This window comes from Miniopterus natalensis, chromosome 4 (genome assembly GCF_054644295.1).
Source record: "Miniopterus natalensis isolate mMinNat1 chromosome 4, mMinNat1.hap1, whole genome shotgun sequence".
Classification (NCBI taxonomy): Eukaryota; Metazoa; Chordata; class Mammalia; order Chiroptera; family Miniopteridae; genus Miniopterus; species Miniopterus natalensis.
In genome coordinates this window covers 74,345,021-74,363,053 of record NC_142084.1, presented here as the reverse complement: position 1 = coordinate 74,363,053, position 18,033 = coordinate 74,345,021, and the positions used below count along the sequence as shown (strand labels likewise).

At 45.3% G+C, this 18,033-nt stretch overlaps 1 protein-coding gene across 1 annotated transcript; it reads right to left on the bottom strand.

The window, feature by feature from the left end:
- Positions 1–106: 106 nt before the first annotated feature.
- On the bottom strand, positions 107–17,345 carry NPM2 (nucleophosmin/nucleoplasmin 2). The gene is made up of 8 exons (XM_087816063.1): positions 17,288–17,345; positions 17,094–17,176; positions 16,782–16,907; positions 2,642–2,732; positions 1,424–1,635; positions 1,146–1,180; positions 274–307; positions 107–186 (listed from the first exon to the last, which is right to left on the bottom strand). Exons 1-8 carry the CDS (start codon positions 17,343–17,345, stop codon positions 142–144), a joined length of 684 nt encoding a protein of 227 aa, XP_087672189.1. The 3' UTR covers positions 107–141.
- Positions 17,346–18,033: the final 688 nt, after the last annotated feature.

Sequence of the window (18,033 nt, the reverse complement as noted above, 5' to 3'; positions counted from 1 at the left end):
CTCCATCACATTCAGACTCAGATGGAGGGGCCGGGGGGGGGGATGTTCCCTGGGTCCACAGTGCACCCCAGGAGGACCCACTGTGCATGGTGGCCTGGCAGGCCCTCCCTTGGTCACTGTGGCCAGGCCACTCCTGGCTCCTCATTTCTTGTATACTGGCTTTTTGGCTCTGGGTGTGGATTTGGCCTATGGAGAGAAGAGAGGGCTCCAGGTCCTGGCACCTTCCCAGGGACCACCCCATCCCCTAGGAGGACCAGCCCCTTATGTACTCACCTTCCTCACAGGGCTCTTGTCTTTAAGGCTGTGTCTGAAATAGGGGTGGGGGTGGGTGAGGAATGGGGAGGTGGGTGAGAGGGAGACCTCAGTCTGATGCTAGTAGCCTCTGCCCTCCCAGTGCCCACACTGGGAAGCAGGGGGCTGTGCCTGGAGGGGGAGGTTACAGAGTTTACCTCTCCACCTGTCACCTGCCAGGGACCACTCTGACTTTCTATTTTTTTAAAACAAGATGTTTTTTCTTAGGCTTCCATCTGTTGTCTTTCTTTTATTTACCACAAACATGCCCTTTTCATTATAAAAGTAATGGTAACCACATTGCACAAAATATAGCAATAAAGAACAAAATAAATTACTTATGCACCTCCCACCGATATTAACATTGTGGTGTATCTCCTCTCACGTTTTTTTTCCCCCTTCTAAAAACATGTGAAACAAAATGAAAACGACTTAATATCCTGTTCTTTTTAATTCTATAAACACTTCCCAGGCTGCTATCTTCCCAGGCACACGTAGCGCCCCGAGGAAACGTGACCGCGTGACCGGCTGGTCCGTGGGCCGACCACCAGAAAGCTTCCGCTTCCCCTGGCACTCGAATCTGCACCGAGGAGTCCCTCAGTGCGCGTGACGCCCCCATATTCTGGATGGAGTCTTTGGAAAGGCACCGCCACAAGTGCAGTTAGGTCAGAAGATAAGCAGAGTTTTAATGCTTCTCAAAAAGGCTGCGCCAGCCCCCCGGGGCGGCACGAGCCCCCCGTGTCCCCGTCCCCGTCCCCTGCGCGCCCGCACAGGCGTGCACACGGGGCGCGCCACGCTCTAGCACCATCTGCTGCGCCCCAAGAGTTTGGCCAAGTTGAGAGAGAGAAAGTTACCTCGCCGTCTCCTCTTCTTTTTCCACCCTTTTTTTCTGGGAACCAAACAATCATGGTTGGATGATTCGGGCGAGGGCCCGAGCAGACGCCCGCCCGCGTGCCCCGCCCCCCCCCCCCCGCCGCCCGCCCGCGCCCCCCCCCGCCCCCCCGCGCCCCCCCCGCCGCCCGCCCGCGCCCCCCACCGCCCCCCCGCCGCCCGCCCGCGCCCACCGCCCACAAGCAGGCTCGGGAGGCCCGGCCGCGGTGCCCCGGGCAGCCCCGCAGGACCCGGCCCTCACCTTGGCAACGCTCATCTGCCTCTGGGGCACCAGCCTCTTGCCTTGTTTGACTGGGGTCTCCTCTAGGGACACATCAACATCGTCGTCGTCGTCGTGGTCGTCATCGTCGTCATCCTCGTCATCTTCATCTTCCTCCGACTCCTCCTCCTCCTCTTCCTCGGAGGAGACATCTGCAGCGGCGTGGGAAAGGGGCGCGGCCTGAGCCCAGGTCTCTGCCTGGCTCCCGTCCCACCATCTGGCTTAAGAGGTGCCCGGGGAGTCCCAGCACGGAGGGGGAAGTGCCCGCCTGCCTGCCCGTGAAGCCCTCCTGGCCCCCTGACAAAGTGGAGGCGAGGGGGGGCGGGAGGCCGGGGACAGCCTCGGGGGCTGGGGGCGGTAGCGGGAGGCAGGGGAAGGGCACGCTGGGCTCTGCCTGGGTGGCCGGAGGACTCACCCTGGGAAGGAGGGTGTGAGGGAAACGGGGGTGGGGAGCCCCAGCAGCAGCGAAGGACTCCAGGCCTTATCCTAAGGGAAGTGGACGTGGCTAGGGTTTGGGGCAGGAGGGCACCTGGAGCACAGAGGCACAGCTGGGCAGAGAAGAGGCCCGGTGAGAGGATATGACAAGCGTCAACAGCACCGCGGCTTGCTAGGTCCCTGGGACTCTCCAGCTACGCACTTCATTTTAAGTTAACATTTTCAGTGCGTGCTAGTACTAGGCACCTTGCTAACTGCTTTTCCTGAACATCCCATTTGTTCCTCACTACTCTTTGAAGGTGAAACCAAGTACACCCCTACCCTCGTGTTACAGCGGAGGGCTGCAGTCCACAGGGATAGTGCAGGGAGGTCAAGGAGAACTGGGGTACGACCCCTGCCTGTGGCCTTCCAGCAGGCTACCGGCAACCACGTTGCCTTTGGGGATTTTCTCTAATCATTCAAGAATCCCTCTGCCCAACCGACGTGGCTCTGCGGTTGAGCATCAACCCGTGAACCAGAAGGTCCCAGGTTCAATTCCCAGCTAGGGCACATGCCCAGGTTGTGGGCGTGATCCCCAGTAGGGGGCTTGCAGAAGGCAGCCCACTGATGTTTCTCTCTCTCTGTCCCCTCTCCCTTCCTCTCTAAAATCAGTAAAAACATTAAAACAAGAAGGAATTTCTCAAGTGTCTGAGTATTTATGATGTTTGTGGCCCTGTGCTAGGCACTGCACTCTCAGACCTTTCCCAGGTCCAAGCTCAGACTTACCATGACATTCCTGGCCACTGAGGAACACGGGTCCAGAGCCAGCCCGGAGCTGAAAAGTGATTGGAGGAGAAAGCTCCAGGCCCATCATGACCTGCAGGGGGAGGGGTGTGGGGGCAAGAGCAGAGAAGACAGGGTCACTCGGAAACTACTTGGCTGGGGGCTGGCCTCCTGCAGACACACTCAGTTTATTCCTCAAACCCGAACCACGCACACCTCATGGGCTCTCTGGACCTCACTGCGCTCTCAGCCCCCTAGACCTTTCTGGCGAAGGGGACTCTGATGGAGAAGAATTCGAACCTGGTCATCTCATTCTTGCTGAGATCACAGATGGGCGTCCAACCTGAGGGGCAGCTGCTAAATAGAATCTTACTGCTATAGACTAAATTGTGTCTCCCAAAGTCTTATGTTGCAGCCCCAACCCCAATGTGATGGTATCTGGAGACGAGGCCTTTGGGAGGGGATTAGGGTTAGATGAAGTCCTGAGAGTCATCATGGGATTAGTGTCCTTTTAAGATGAGACTGGAGCCCTGGCCAGTTTGCCTCAGTGGGTACAGCATCGGCCCATGGACTGAAGGGTCCCGAGTTTGATTATGGCCAAGGGCATGTACCTTGGTTGCAGGCTCCAGTCCCAGTTGGGGTGCATGTGAGAGGCAACCAATCGATGTGTCTTTCTCACATTGATGTTCCTCTCTCTTTCTCTCCCTTTCACTCTCTGAAAAGCAATGGAAAAAATATCCTCAGGTGAGGATTAAAAGAAAAAAAAAAGATGAGACTAGAGAGCTAGCGCTCTCTCTCCCCCCAACCCCGCCCCCGCCCCATGTGAGGTTAGGACACAGAGAGAAGGTGGCCGTTTACAAGCTAGGAGGAGGGCCCCTACTAAAACCTGACCATGCTGGCACCCTGATCTCAGACAGACTATGACACGGGTCAAATAAGCAAAGCACATGCAAATCTGTATGTACAGTGTGACGTTTGTCTAACAAGCAATGTGGGAATATGCATGTGAATAAAGGCTGGAAACATATTAAAGTGCTAACCATAGTTTTCAGTGGCTAGTATATTATTTTTGGAAATATTTTTCCAGACATCCTAAAGTTTCTAGAGTAACAATGATGATGCTCATATTTATTGAGTCCCTACCATGTGCCAGGCCCCACACTAAGCGTATTGCCTGCTTTATCTCATTTAACTCCTCGCCCATGATGGAGGTGCTATAAGTTTACAGAGGAAATTGAGGCTTAGAGAGATTTGCTTAGAGTTTCTGGTTCAGACGGAGCAAATAAGCGAAAACAAACTCTGCAGCCACAAACACCTAGAAAGGCTGGATAAAAATGTAACCCAGGTTTTTCTCTGCATGGCTGGATAGTGAAAGAGAAAGGAGAGTCCCCATGCACCAGACATGAGGAAGCCTGTGCAAGGGGTGCCACAGCAGCCGAGGGAAACGCACTTGGAACAGCACTCACGCGTGGACAGGAGCCCACTCTACGGACCCTCGAAGGGCTGCACCTCAGTAAAAAGCCCCAGGGTGAGGCTCAAGGAAAGGGGACTTAAAAACCCCAAACCAACAACTAGAAACTACACACCACCAGAAAAAGGTGGAGGGACTAAGAAGTACAAATTGGTAGTCACAAAACAGTCACTGGGATGTAAAGTACATCGTAGGGAATATATAGTCAATAATATTGTAATAATGAGGCACGGTGGCCAGGTGCAATATCAGGGGGACCACTTTGTAAAGTGTGTGATTGGCTAACCACTATGCGGTACACCTGAGACTAATCCCAAATAATATTGAACATCAACTATAATTGAAAAATAAAGTTTAAATTTGAAAAGAGGTGGTGGCTTGGGCCATTTTGGAGAGTGACTCAATTTTCCTGGGTGTCTCCCAGGTTTACAGGAAGTATACATGTTATTAAACATCAGTTTTTCAAAATAAAAGAAGAAAAAGAAAGCACCAACCAGGCAACAAAGAAATGCGGAGTGGGACTGAAGTGTCGTGCGAGAGGCCAGCCTCCCACGCCGCACCTGCGCTTGCGTGAAGTCTGCATTGGCCTGGCGGGGACGGCCAACCCGAGAACTCTATAAAATCCCAGCCTGTGGTGTTCCTGGGCAAATGGCAGATGCAAACACAAAACTGCTCTCCATTCTTTTCACACAGAATTCTTTCCCAGAAAACAAAACCCTGAAGACAATTCACCATCTAAAATTATAAAACAGCCCTGGCTGGTGTGGCTCAGTTGGTTGAACGTTGTTGTCTGGTGCGACCCCGGGTCAGGGCACGTGCCCGGCTGAGGGCTGGATCCCTGGCAGGGGGTGTGTAGGAGGCAGCCTATTGATGTTTCTCTCTCTCACCCTCTCCCTCTAAAAAAAATCAAAAAATCAATAAAACATTAAGAAAAAAAAGAAACCACTTTCTTAAAAAAATAAATAAAAATTACAAAACATACAAGAAGCAACCCTGCGTCAGCAGAAGGAAACAAAATGACTGCACATGAGCACAACCAAGGACCTAAGGTAGGAGACATAACAATCCGGACCACTAGGAAGTAAGGCTGATGAGAACCAAATAAGTACGAAAGTTGGAAGCAGAACCCTGAGAACGAGCTACTATGAAAAATAAAAAGAACCAAGTGCAGGTTCTAGATGTGAAAAAATGTAAGCTTTCAAATAAACCAATCAAATGGTTAAAAAGCAGAATAGAGCAGCTGAAGCAAGAAGCGGTAAACTAGAAAAGAGCTGTGAAGAAATTACCCAGAACGTACCAGAGAGACTGACTGACCAAGCATGAAGAGGAGCTGAGTCATGGAGGACAGCGAGGGCACACCCAGCTGCATCTGATCAGACCGAGGGGCTGGGGAGTGGAGTCGATATTCAAAGTGAAAACCACCACAAGCTTTCCAGAAAGATCAAAGATGCGGATACTCATATCCAGGGAACCTAAGTCTTGAACAGATTAAAAAAAAAAATCTACAGTTGCACATGCCAAGGTGAAATGGTAGATAACGAAAACAAAGAGGTTATCTTAAGATAAGCCAGAGAGGAAAGGCAAATGTCCAAGAACAAAGAGGGCACATTAACCATGCAGACGGAGGATTTCAACATCAAAAGCCAGAAGGATAGAATAACATCTCCAGAGTTTTGAGGGAAACCACCTCTCTCCCTAGAATTACAGACAACACATCATGAAGACATGAGGGGAAAATGAAGACATTTCCAGGCAAAGCGCAAGTAGGTTGACTACCCCCAGGCCTACTAAAAGTTGTTTCAAGAGGATGGCAATTAAATTGAGAAGGAAGAATTGGCTACAAGAAGCAGTGGTGAGCAAGCAAATGGATAAACAAAGAAAAATGTAAGCAAGCATTACTGTAAAATAAGATAGTACTGGCAATGGCTAGTGTCCAGTGGGTTTAAAACAAGCTGACGCTAAAACACTACATGATAACAGCATGTACATGAAGAAGAGGGTAATTAGAAAAGCTCCCTGGATAGTTTGGAAGGAATAAAAACATCCCTTTTAGACTTTGACCATGCATGATTGTTAAAAAATTAAGGACAACCAATAAAAATTAGAATGAAGTTCTATAGCTTCCAAACCAGTAGAAAGAAAAGTGGGGAAAGAAACTGGAGTCAATCTAATAAAAGACGGAAAAATGATAAGATATAAAAAATAAGAGCAAGGAAAGTAGAAGCACTTTCCTTAACACAAAGTACGTGTTACAAATAAATCCAAGCATACTGGCAAGCACAATAAATATAAACAGACTCTACCGGCCAGACAGATTAAAACAAAGGCTGGCTATATACAATATACACCTAAAACATAAGGTTAGAAATGTTGACATCTATATGGAGACATGTCTTGTGAACAGTTGAACGTACCTAAGCTTTTTGTATATGAAAATGTGGTTAATGTGCTCATAGTGGGAGTTAGAAAACTACCTTTATTTTTTTTTTAAGTGAAATGGAATTAAAATACTTTAAAAAATAAATTGAAGTATAGAGATGGAAGCATATATCTAGATGCGATGAGACTTTCAGTTGCTCATCCAATATCGTGTCTTCCTTTCTTGTATATGGCAGCACCCTGATATTATTCAAAGATTGTACCCAGCCAAAGACCGCATTCCCCAGTTTCCTTTGCAGCTATGACCATGTTACTAATTTCTGGACCAATGAGTTGTGAGTAGAATCTAGTGGGTGGTACTTGTGCAATGACGACTCCTTAAAAGGTGGACAGAGAGCTGAGAAAAGCCCCTTTGGTCTTCCCTCGCTTCTTTCCTATTACCTTAATTGCAGGAGTGAGGGCGGGAGCTGTAGCAGCCTGGACTGTAGGTGATCTTGAGGATGGAAGCTCTGCACTAAGGATAGGAGAGAGATAAGAGGAGACTTGGTCTTTGGTGACCATGGGGCCATCTCACCAGCTCTAGACTGTCCAACTCTGGACTTCTGTGCAAGACAGAAATAAATCTCAAATTCGTTTAAGGTCCTGTGGCTGGGCTTTTGTTACTGGAGCCATATCTAATGAAAATGAAGACAGTGGTACCATCTGGTGAGTGATATTGATAATGGAGGAGGCTATGTATGTGTAGGGGTAGGCAATATATGGGAAATCTTTGTACCTTCCTCAGTTTTTTTTTTAAATCCTCACCCAAGGATATTTTTTCCATTGCTTTTCAGAGAGAGTGGAAGAGAGAGAGAGAGAGAGAAAAATATCAATGTGAGAGAGACACATCAACTGGTTGCTTCCAGCACGTGCCCTGACTGACCGGGGCCAGGGATCGAGCCTGCAACCGAGGTACATGCCCTTGGCTGGAATCAAACTGAGGACCCTTCAGTCCGAGGACTGATGCTCTAACCACGGAGCCAAACGAGCTAGGGCCCTTCCTCTCAATTTTATTATAAACCTGAAACTTCTCTAAAAAATAAAATAAAATCCTTAAAAAAATGAGCTAGTTGTATTTGTTAGGATTAGGTTTGGTATCAAGTGACAGAATACTCAATAACAGTAGCTTACACAAGCTAGAAGCTTGTTTCTTCGTCATATAAACTAAGTCCAGACATAAGCAGCTGCAGGTACACTGCTCCTCAGTCACCAGGGATCTAGGCTCTTTGTACTAGGCTTCACCATCCTCAGTACACGTGGCTTCTACCTTCTGACCCAGATGGCTGCTCAGGCTCCAGCCACCACATCCACGTTCCAGCCAGCAGGAAGGAGAAGGAGACAGAAGGTCACACGGTCTCTGTCTGAGGACACCACAGATGTAGTAGATACCACTGCTGCTTACATTCCATTGGCCAGAGCTTCGCAGCCATGCCAGACTCAGAAGGAATCTAGTTTTTTATTCTCAGTAGCCTTATGGCCACCTAGAAGTCATGAATTCCATGACTAAAGAATAAAGGAGTGATGGATATTGAGGGATGACTGGGAAACAAATTAATATCATGATTTAAGCTTTAATTCAATAGGCATTTTAGGGATAAAGAAGATGACCACATATTGACTGATGAAAAATTAGTTTATAAGGAAGATAATTCTGAAAGTTATATGCACCAACAACACAGTATAAACATACATAAAACTGTAGCTTCAGTAATCAAGACTGTGGTATGGGAGGGATGCCCATAGATCAGTGGAACAGAAGACCTAGAAATACACCCACACAAGTATGTGCAGCTGATTTTTGACAAAGGTGCAAAATCAATTAAATGGAGGAAGGACAGCTTTTTCAACAAATGGTGCTCAAGCAGTCGGGCGTCCACAGGCAAAGGAATCAACCTGGACCCGAATCACACAGCTTACACTGAATTCAAAATGGATCATGGACTTAAACGTAAAACATAAATGTGAGACTTTTGGATAAAAAAAAGAACATCTTTATGACCTCGGACTAGGCAAAAAGTTTTTTTAGACTTAGGACCAAAAGTCATAAAAGGAAACAATGATAAAATGGAACTTATCAATATAAAAACATTTTCTCTGTAATACAAGGTTCACATGAAGAGGATGGGAAGACAAATTCTAGACAGGGGAGAAAACACTTGCAAACCATATATTTGACAAAGGAGCAGTTTCTAGAATATACACAGAACGAGCAAAACTCAACAGTAACAAAACTGACAATCCAATTAGAAAATGTGCCCAAGCCATGAACAGACATTTTTCTGAATATACATATGGCAAATAAACACATAGGGAAAAAAAGTTCAGCCTCATCAGTCACTAGGAAATGCCACTTAAAAACACAACGAGATGTCACTACACATATAGCAGAACGGCTGAAGTATGAAAAAGTGACAACATGAAAAAGGGACAACCGGGAATGCAGAGAAACTTGACCATCGTGAATTGCTGGGGGAAATGTAAAATGGTACAGTCCCTCTAGAACACAGTGTGGCCGTTAGGAAACTAGAGGTAAGACTGAAAATGTTTGAGACACGGAAGACTCAAATAAAATTTCCAGAGATGGAAACTACAATATCCGAGATGAAAATACACTGATGAGACCAACAGCATATTAGATACTGCAGAAGAAAGCAGTAATGAGATTGAATGAAGACAATCCAAAATGAAATGCACAGAGGAAAAATACTGTAGGAAAATGAACAGCATCAGCAAACTTTCGGACAACTTTAAGGAGCCAAGTATATACATAATTAGATTCCCCAGTGGAGGTAAGAAAGAAGGGGGAACAGAAAAAATATTTGAAGAAATAATGGGCAAAAACTTTCCAAATTTGGTGAAAACAATAAACCCACATATCAGAGAAGTTCAATGAACTTCAAGGCACTTCATAATCAAATTGCTCAAAACTAGCAATAAAGGAGAAAATCTTAAAAGCAGACGGAGGAAAAAAGACATTACATACAGAGGGGTGAAGACAAAGATGCCAGTAGATTTCTGCAAATTATGCAAAGCTATGTTTGGAGAAATCGAGCAATGTTTTTCAAGTGTTGAAAGGAAAAACATAACTCAACCTAGAGTTTTTTACCCAGTGAAAATACCTTTCAAAACTAAAGTGAAATAAGGACTTTTCAGACATACAAAAGCTGAAAGAATTCATCACAAGCAGACCTGAACTACAAGAAATGTTTAAGCCCTTCAAGCAGAAGAAAAATGATACCAAATGGAAACTTGAATCTACACAATGAAGAGTATCCGAAATAGCAAATATAAAAATGTTTTATTCTAATTCTTAATCTCATTAAAATTAGACTGTTTAAAGCAAAGACATTAACATTATAGTGTGGGATTTATAGCATACGTAGAAGCAAAAGTTATTACAATAGTACAAAGGAGGGGAAGTGAGAAGTAAAGTATGCTGTAGTAAGATACTCATCTCATACACAAAGTGGTAATAATAGTATTTGAACATAGACTGTTGTTAAGTTAAAAGATGCATATTGTAAACTCTAGAGCAACCACTAAAAAATAACAAAGAGATGAGGTAAAAGCCAATAGCAGAAATGAAAATGCAGTCATAAAAAACAGTTAACCCAAAAGAAGGCCAGAAAAGAGGAAAAATGGAGCTCAGATGGGACAAACAGAAAAACAAATAGCAAGATGATATATTTAAACCCAGCCTTGTAGATAATTACAGTAAATATTAATTGTTTAAATACTCTAATTAAAAGACAGAGTTTATCAGTTTGGATAAAAAAGTAAAAAGGTATCTAGAAGAAATCCACTTTATACACAAAGATACAGAGTTTAAAAGTAAAATGATAAAATAATAAAACAGGAAAAAAGCCCTGGCCAGTGTGGCTCAGTGGGTTGAGCGTAGTCCCGTGCACCAAATGGTTGCTGGTTCGATTCCCAGTCAGGGCACATGCCTGGGTTGCGGGCTGGATCCCCAGCAGTGGGTGTGCAGGAGGCAGCTGATCAATGTTTTTTTTCCTTTCTCTCCCTCTCTCTTCCTCTCTCTAAAACCAATAAAAACATTAAAAAAAAAAACAAAACAGGAAAAAATACCACACAAACATGAATGAAAAGAGAGCTAGATTGACTATATTAATCACATTATGTAGACTTCAGAATATCTACTAGGGATAGAAGGACATTTCATAATGATAAAGGGATCAATTAACCAAGAGAATATAGCAATCTTAGACGTGTATGTGCCTAATAAGAGCTTCAAAGTACATGAAGTAAAAACTGATAACTAAAGGAGAAATAGACAAACCACAATCATTGTTGAAGACTTCAACATTCTTCTCTTGGTAATTAATAGATCAAGTAGACAGGTAATGAGTAAGAATATAGAAGACTCCAACAAAACTACCAACCAACTGGATATAATTGACATTTATAGAGCAACACACCCAACAAAATGAGAACACACCTTCTTTAAGTGTAAATGAAATATTTGCCAAGATAGAACATACTATGGATCATAAAACAAGTTACGACATAGTTTAGACTGAAATCATATACAGCATGTTCTCAGACCATGATGGAATTAAACTAGAAATCAATTAAAGAATTTTAGAAAATCCCTATTGTTTGGAAATTTTAAAATACACATATTTCTAAATACCCCAGGGGTTGAAGAAGAAAACTGTAAAACAATTTCAATGGAATAAAAATGAAAACCGTACTGAACAAACTTAGTGGGATGAATAAAGACTTGGATAGATAGTTCTCCAAGAAAGATAAACAAATGGCCAATAAACACATGAAGAGATGATCAACATCATTAGTCATCAGGGAAATGCAAATCAAAACCACACTGAGCTACGAGTTCACGCCCAATAAGATGACTAATCAAAATCACAGACAATAACAAGTGTTGGGGAGGATGCTGGAATCCTCGTACGCTGTTGGTAGGATTGTAAAACAGTGTGACTACTTTGGGAAACAATCTGGTAGTTCCTTAAAATGTCATACATAAAGCTACCACATACGATCCAGCAATTGCACTCCAGGTATATGCTCAAGAGAAATGAAAACATGTTCATTCAAAACTCTGTACATGAATGTTCATAACAGCATTCACAATAGCCAAAAGGTCGAAGCAATCCAAATGTCCATCAGCTGCTGAAAGGATAAGTGAAATGTGGTTATATCCATACAATGAATATTATCTGGCAATAAAAAGAAACACTAATACATGCTACGGTGTGGATGAACCTTAAAAACAGTATGCTGGGTGAAAGGAGATGGTCGTAAGAGACCATATACTTTATGATTTCATTTATATAAACTGTCCAGAACAGGCAAATCTATAGAGACAGAAAGTAGATTACTGGTTGGCTAGTGTTGCCTGTGAGTGGGTGTGGGGAGTGGGGATGACTGCTAGTAGGTATGAAGTTTTTTGGAGGGTGATGAAAATCTAAACGTTGCGATGGTTATAAACTCTGAATTTACTAAAAACGCTTGGGTCACACCCTTCAGTTGGTGAAGCTTATGATATGTGAATTATCTTTCAACAAATACATTATTACTATTTTCAATAGCACCCCAAATCAGGAAATAGGCAGGGGTAAATTTTACAAAATATGTACATGACCAGTATCCTGAAAACTACAAAATACTGCTTGGAAAAGTCTATGACTTAAAACAAACGGAGAAATATATTATGTTCAATTATTGATGACTCAAAATCGTTAAGATGCCAATCCCCCCCAAATGTAACCAATAGATGTAATACGATCTCAATCAAAATCCCAACGGACTGATTTTTAAAAGAAATCCTATTCTGAAATTTATATGGAAATGCTAAGGACCTATAATTGCCAAGACAATTTTGGGAAAGAATAAGAAAGTTGGAAGACTTGCACTACCTAATTTTAAGACTTACTATAAAACTACAATAATTAAATCAGTCTCTTATTGGAAAAAGGGTAAACATATAAAACAATGAAACAGAACAGATTGTAGAAATATATGCAGTCATATGTGGTCAGCTGATTTTTGACCAAAGTGCTAAGGTAATTATATACTGAAAGAATAGTCTTCTCAAAAAAATGGTGCTAGTGCACTGCATATCATTTTGGGGGAAAAGTTTCTCTATCTTTCTTCATACTGTACAAAAAAATTATCTTGAAATGGATCTAGACTTAAGTATAAGAGCTAAAACAAGAGCACTTCTAGAAGAATTGCCTAGAATAGTTTCTAGAAGAAAATATTTGTGACCTTAGCTAATGATTTCTTAGGACACCAAAAGAAACCATAAGAGAAAAAAGTTAAATTGGACTTTATCAAAATTACAAACCTGTGCTCTTCAAAGAACACTACCACAACAATGAAAAGGCAAGCCAAGCCATGCGCCAGGAGAAAATATTTGAAATATTTTTGATAAAGCGCTTGTACCCAAAATATGTAAAGAACTCCTACAGCCCGACCGGTGTGGCTCAGTGGGTTGACATCATCCCATGCACCAGGAGGTCGCTGGGTTGATGCCTGGTCAGGGCACATGCCTGGGTTTCGGGTTTGATCCCCAATAGGGGGTGTGAGGAGGCAACTGACCCGTGTTTCTCTCTCTTTGATGTTTCTGCCTCTCTCTCCTTCTCCCTTCCTCTCTCTAAAAATCAATAAAAACGTATTTAAAACAAAGAACTCCTACAACTCAATAACTCAGTTTAAAAGTGGGCAAAACATCTGAACAGGCATTTTGTAAAAGAAGATATACAAATGACCAGAAAACAAATTAAAAAAATGATCAACATCACCAGTCATTAAGGAAATGTAAATAAAAATCACAATGATGCCCTGGCCAGTTGTCTCAGTGGTTAGAGCACCAGCACTGAGACTGAAGGGTCCTGGGTTTGATTCGGGCCAAGAGCACGTACCTCGGTTGCAGGCTCGATCCCTGGGCCTGGTCGGGGTGCGTGTGGGAGGCAACCAGTTGATGTCTGTCTCTGTCTCTGTCTCGATCTCTATCCCTGTCTCTCTCCTTTCCACTCTTTTAAAAGCAATGGAAAAAATATCCTCTGGTGAGAATATAAATAAACAAACAAAAATAAAAATAAAAACCACAGTGAGATGCCGCTATATAGGTACCGAATGGCTAAAATTAAGATTGACAATGCAAAGTATTGATGAGGATGTGGATCACCTGTAATTCTCATACGTTGCTGGTAGGAATGCAATTTGGAAAATAGTTCGGCAGTTTTTTATGAAGTTTAACATACATTTGTTATATGATACAGCAATTTCACTTCTAGGTATTTACTCAAGAGGAATGTAAAAATATATCCATACAAATACTTACACTTAAATGTTCATAGCAGCTTCATTCATAATAGTATAAAGTTGGAAACTACCCAAAAGTGCATTAATAAGTGAATGAATAAACAATTTATATATATATGTTCATAGAATGGAATATTACTCAGACATTAAAAAGGAGCACATTCTTATCTGACCAACAACATGGATAAATCTCAAAAACATAATGCTAAGTGGAAAAAGCTGGGCACAAGAGGCTACGTATTGCAAGCTTCAGTTTAAATGACATTCCAGAAAAGGTAAAACTATAGTGACGGAAAGTAGGTCAACAGTTGCAGAGGCAATGGTGGGTGGAAGGGATCGACTGCACAGAGGCTTAATTGCAGTGGTGGTTACACAATCAAATACATTTGTCAAACGCCATCAAGTTGCACATTTAACATTGGGGAGTCTTGTAAATTATACCTCAATAAAGCTGGTAAAAAAACCAAAAATGGGCTCAAATAGAAACATCTGAGTAGATCGAAAACTATTAAATCACAGTAACTTAAACTCAAACCAGTCCCACATAGTTTGTGTGCGTACTTACTTGCTCCTTCGATATATATCAAGTCTCTACAGTACACCAGCACTGTCACACAGGCAGTGTGGACAGTGCAGCAAACCAAACAGGCCAAGTCCGTACTCTCTTGGAGCTTATAGTCTGGTCGGGGAGAAAGAATGCACAAAGGAAAACTGATGCCAGGGGTGGGTCCTATGGGGGGGAAGTGAGTGTGGGCTGGGAGGCCAGAGGGGCTGCTGCTGGTGGTCAGGACAGACCTCTTCAATGAGATGGCATTCGAGCAAAGACCAGATGGGAGTGGGGGACAGGCGTGCCCCTGGCACGGGGAACAATACATGCAAGGATTGCAAGGAGGGGTATGTTGAGAGTTTTCAAGGTATAGTCAGGGAAGCCAGTGTGGTTTGAGCAGGATCAGGGAGGGGAGAGTAGCAAAAGTGGAGGTCAGAGAGGGTGCTGAGGGCCAGAACATAAAGGGTCTGGGATCTCACTCTCAGTGGAATGGGAAGCCATTGACCTTAGCAGAGAAGCAACACAACCTTTTTGTTTAAAAGGATCTTCCTGTTGGCTGTGTATAGAACATATCAGAGGCTGGGAAACTTTTCCGGAAAGGGCTGGATAGTAAATATTTTAGGTTTGTAAACCACATGGTCTCTGTGGAGAATGTTTCTGCTCTTACTGTGAGAAAACAGCCATGGGTAATATGTAAATAAAGGAGTATAGCTGTGTTTCAATAAAACTTTATTTACAAAAACAGGCAGTGGGCTGGATTTAACCTTGTAGTTTGTCAACCCCTGGACTAGACTATAGGGGACCAAGGGTTAAGGTAGTTAGACCAGTTAGGAGGCCCTGCAATAAAACAGCAAGAGGTGATGGCCATCTGGACCAGGGTGTAGCAGGGAGGTGATGAGATGTGGTCAGACTGGGTATGTGGTGAAGGCAGAGCCAACAGGATTTGCTGGTGGATCAGATATGGGGTGTTGCAGAAGGAGGTTTTCTCTTGACTGGAAGAACAACTACTCACTGGGAGGGAATCAGGTTGGGGTAGGGAAAGAGATTATGGATAAAAATCAAGAATCAAGAATTTGGATTTAAATTTGTTTAGTTGGGCTATCTCTTAGATATCTTTTAAATATATTTAGTTGAACAGAGGAGCTAGAGCACAAGAGAGGTTGGGTTTACAGAAACAAATTTCAGAGTATTCATTTTGCACAGATGATCTTTAAAACCATAGGAATGGGTGAGATCTAGGGAGATCTCAGACAGAAAGAAAAAAAAAAAAAGGTTTGAGGGCAGCTTTGCAAGGTCAGACTCCCAGGTTTTCAAGGACAGGCAATCCTAGTTTTATATTCACTGTTCCACTACCTAGAAGAGCAGCACACTCCATCCCTCAGTTCATGAGGCCAACAGGCCTTGATACCCAGGATAAGGAATCTATAGGCCCAACCTCACTTGGGAGTATATATTAACAAAGCAAATCTAGAAGTTTATAATATGACCAAGTAGTGTTTATCTCAGGGATGCAAAGTTGGCTGAATATTATTCTATTAATATAACTTACCACTTAACAGATTAAAGAAGAAAAGAACCTAAGATTGTTTGAATAGAAAAGTATTTGATAACCGTTTTGATTAAAAAGAAGAAAACCTGCCCAGCTGGTGTGGCTCAACGGTTGAGCATCGACCTACGATCCAGGAGATCAAGGTTTGTTTCCTGGGCAGGGCACAGGCCCAGGTTGTGGGCTCCATCTCCAGTCGGGGGCACGCAGGAGGCAGCCGATCAATGATGACTCTCATCACTGATGTTTCTGTCTCTCTCTCTCCCCCTCTCCCTTCTCTCTGAAATCAACAAAGATATATTAAAATTAAATTAAATTAAAATAAAAAGAAGAAAACCCAATTTTAAAAGCAGAGCAGGACTAGATGGGGACTTCCTGAAGCTGACAAAAGGTGTCTACCGAACCTGTCCATACTTCATGGAGAAACAGAATAATTTCTTTAAAAAGAAATCAAGAATGAAACAAGGGCATCTGCCATTCTCATTTTATCTGATATTATACTGGAGGTCCTCACCAGTGTAGTGCAATGATGGCTTGCATAGAAAACACAAGACAAATTATTAGAAATAAGAGAATTTCTGGATACACAATATATAAGTCATCAATAGTGTCCTGTCACTATCTGTAAACAGTTTTTTAAAAAAATGATTTAGAAGAGAAGTTATTTAACTTACCATCCCTCAGCTAGCAAAGGGTGGGCTGGACGGAAGCAGGGCTGTCTGGGCTGTTAGTCAGGGGCCTATCACCTCTCCAGCAGGGCTGGCCTGGCAGGACCACTGTGCCAGTGCTGCGCCCGCGCCCACCCACAGTGAGGGGAGCAGGCAGTGCTCGGGGCCTGCGGGCAAAGGCTCACCATGGGCAGGACGGAGGCCTGCAGCGCGGCAATGGTGACGGGCCTCGCCCTCTTGTCGTCCTGGCTCGCCGTGGGCAGGATCTCCACGAGGTTCATCTCCTCTTTGGCTTTCTCCCCCAAGCAAATCTGAGAGGGTTGACCACAGTAGGGCACCTCATCACCCGAGGGCGAGGAGGGAAACCTTGTTGCGTCTATTGGGCCCAGAGGCTCCCCCGGATCCTCTTTAGTAGTTTGAGTCCCTCCTCCCCGCCTGGGGGTGGGGGTGGGGGTGGGTGCGGGGTGGGGGTGGGTGCGGGGTGGGGGGACACTCACCGCACTGAGCCACACCTTACAGTCCTGCTTCCTCTCCTGCGGTCTGAAGGTCCAGGTCCGCTTCTCCTGGTTCAACTCGCAGCCTGGAAGGGAGAGGCCGGGAGGGAGGGGCGCGCGGGCTTAGGGCAGGGGCCCTTTCCCCCACGCAGTCCTCACCCTGGGGACGCGCCCCCAGCATCCCGGGGCTCACTCACCCCAAAGCGTGGCTGTCACGGCCTTGTCGGCGGTGCTGCTGAAGCGGCTGCGGTTCATGGCGCGGCCGGGGGAGCCGGCGGTGCGCTGCGGAGGGGCCTGGTGAGGCGAAGGCGCACGGGGCGGCCCAGAGCTCGGCAAGGACGCGGGCGGAGGCCTTGGGGAGACCCCAGGCCCGCCCCCCGCCCCCCCGGGAAGCGCGCGTCGGTGCCCCCCGGGCCCCGCTCACCCCGGGCCCCGCTCACCCCGGGCCCGGCTGCCCTCACGGTGGCTGCTCCGGGGGCGCGTCCCGCGCTGGGCCCGTGCTCGGAGCGCTCCCCCTGGGCTCTGCCTCCAGCCTAGTCCCGCCTCCCCGGGCTGCCCTCCGCCGCGGTTATGAGGCCTACGGAGGGCACGGGTGGTGCCTAATCAAGCCCTAAAGCCGCCATGCTTTCCTCCTGGTGTTTCAGATGCACCTGGAGGGCCTGTTAAGGCGCACGTGCTACAGGCACCACCGCGTTTCCCGCTGAGCAGGCCTGGCCGCGGCCCAGCGCATTTGACTTCTAAGGGTTCCCAGGTGAGGTGGGGGCCGCGGCCCACACCAGTCGGCGACCTGCGCGCGTTCACTGGAGTCCAGGGCGACCCGCGCGCGTTCACTGGAGTCCAGGGCGACCCGCGCGCGTTCACTGGAGTCCAGGGCGACCCGCGCGCGTTCACTGGAGTCCAGGGCTCCAGCTGCCCGGCGCGGAGAGGCTTCGCCACCGGGAGG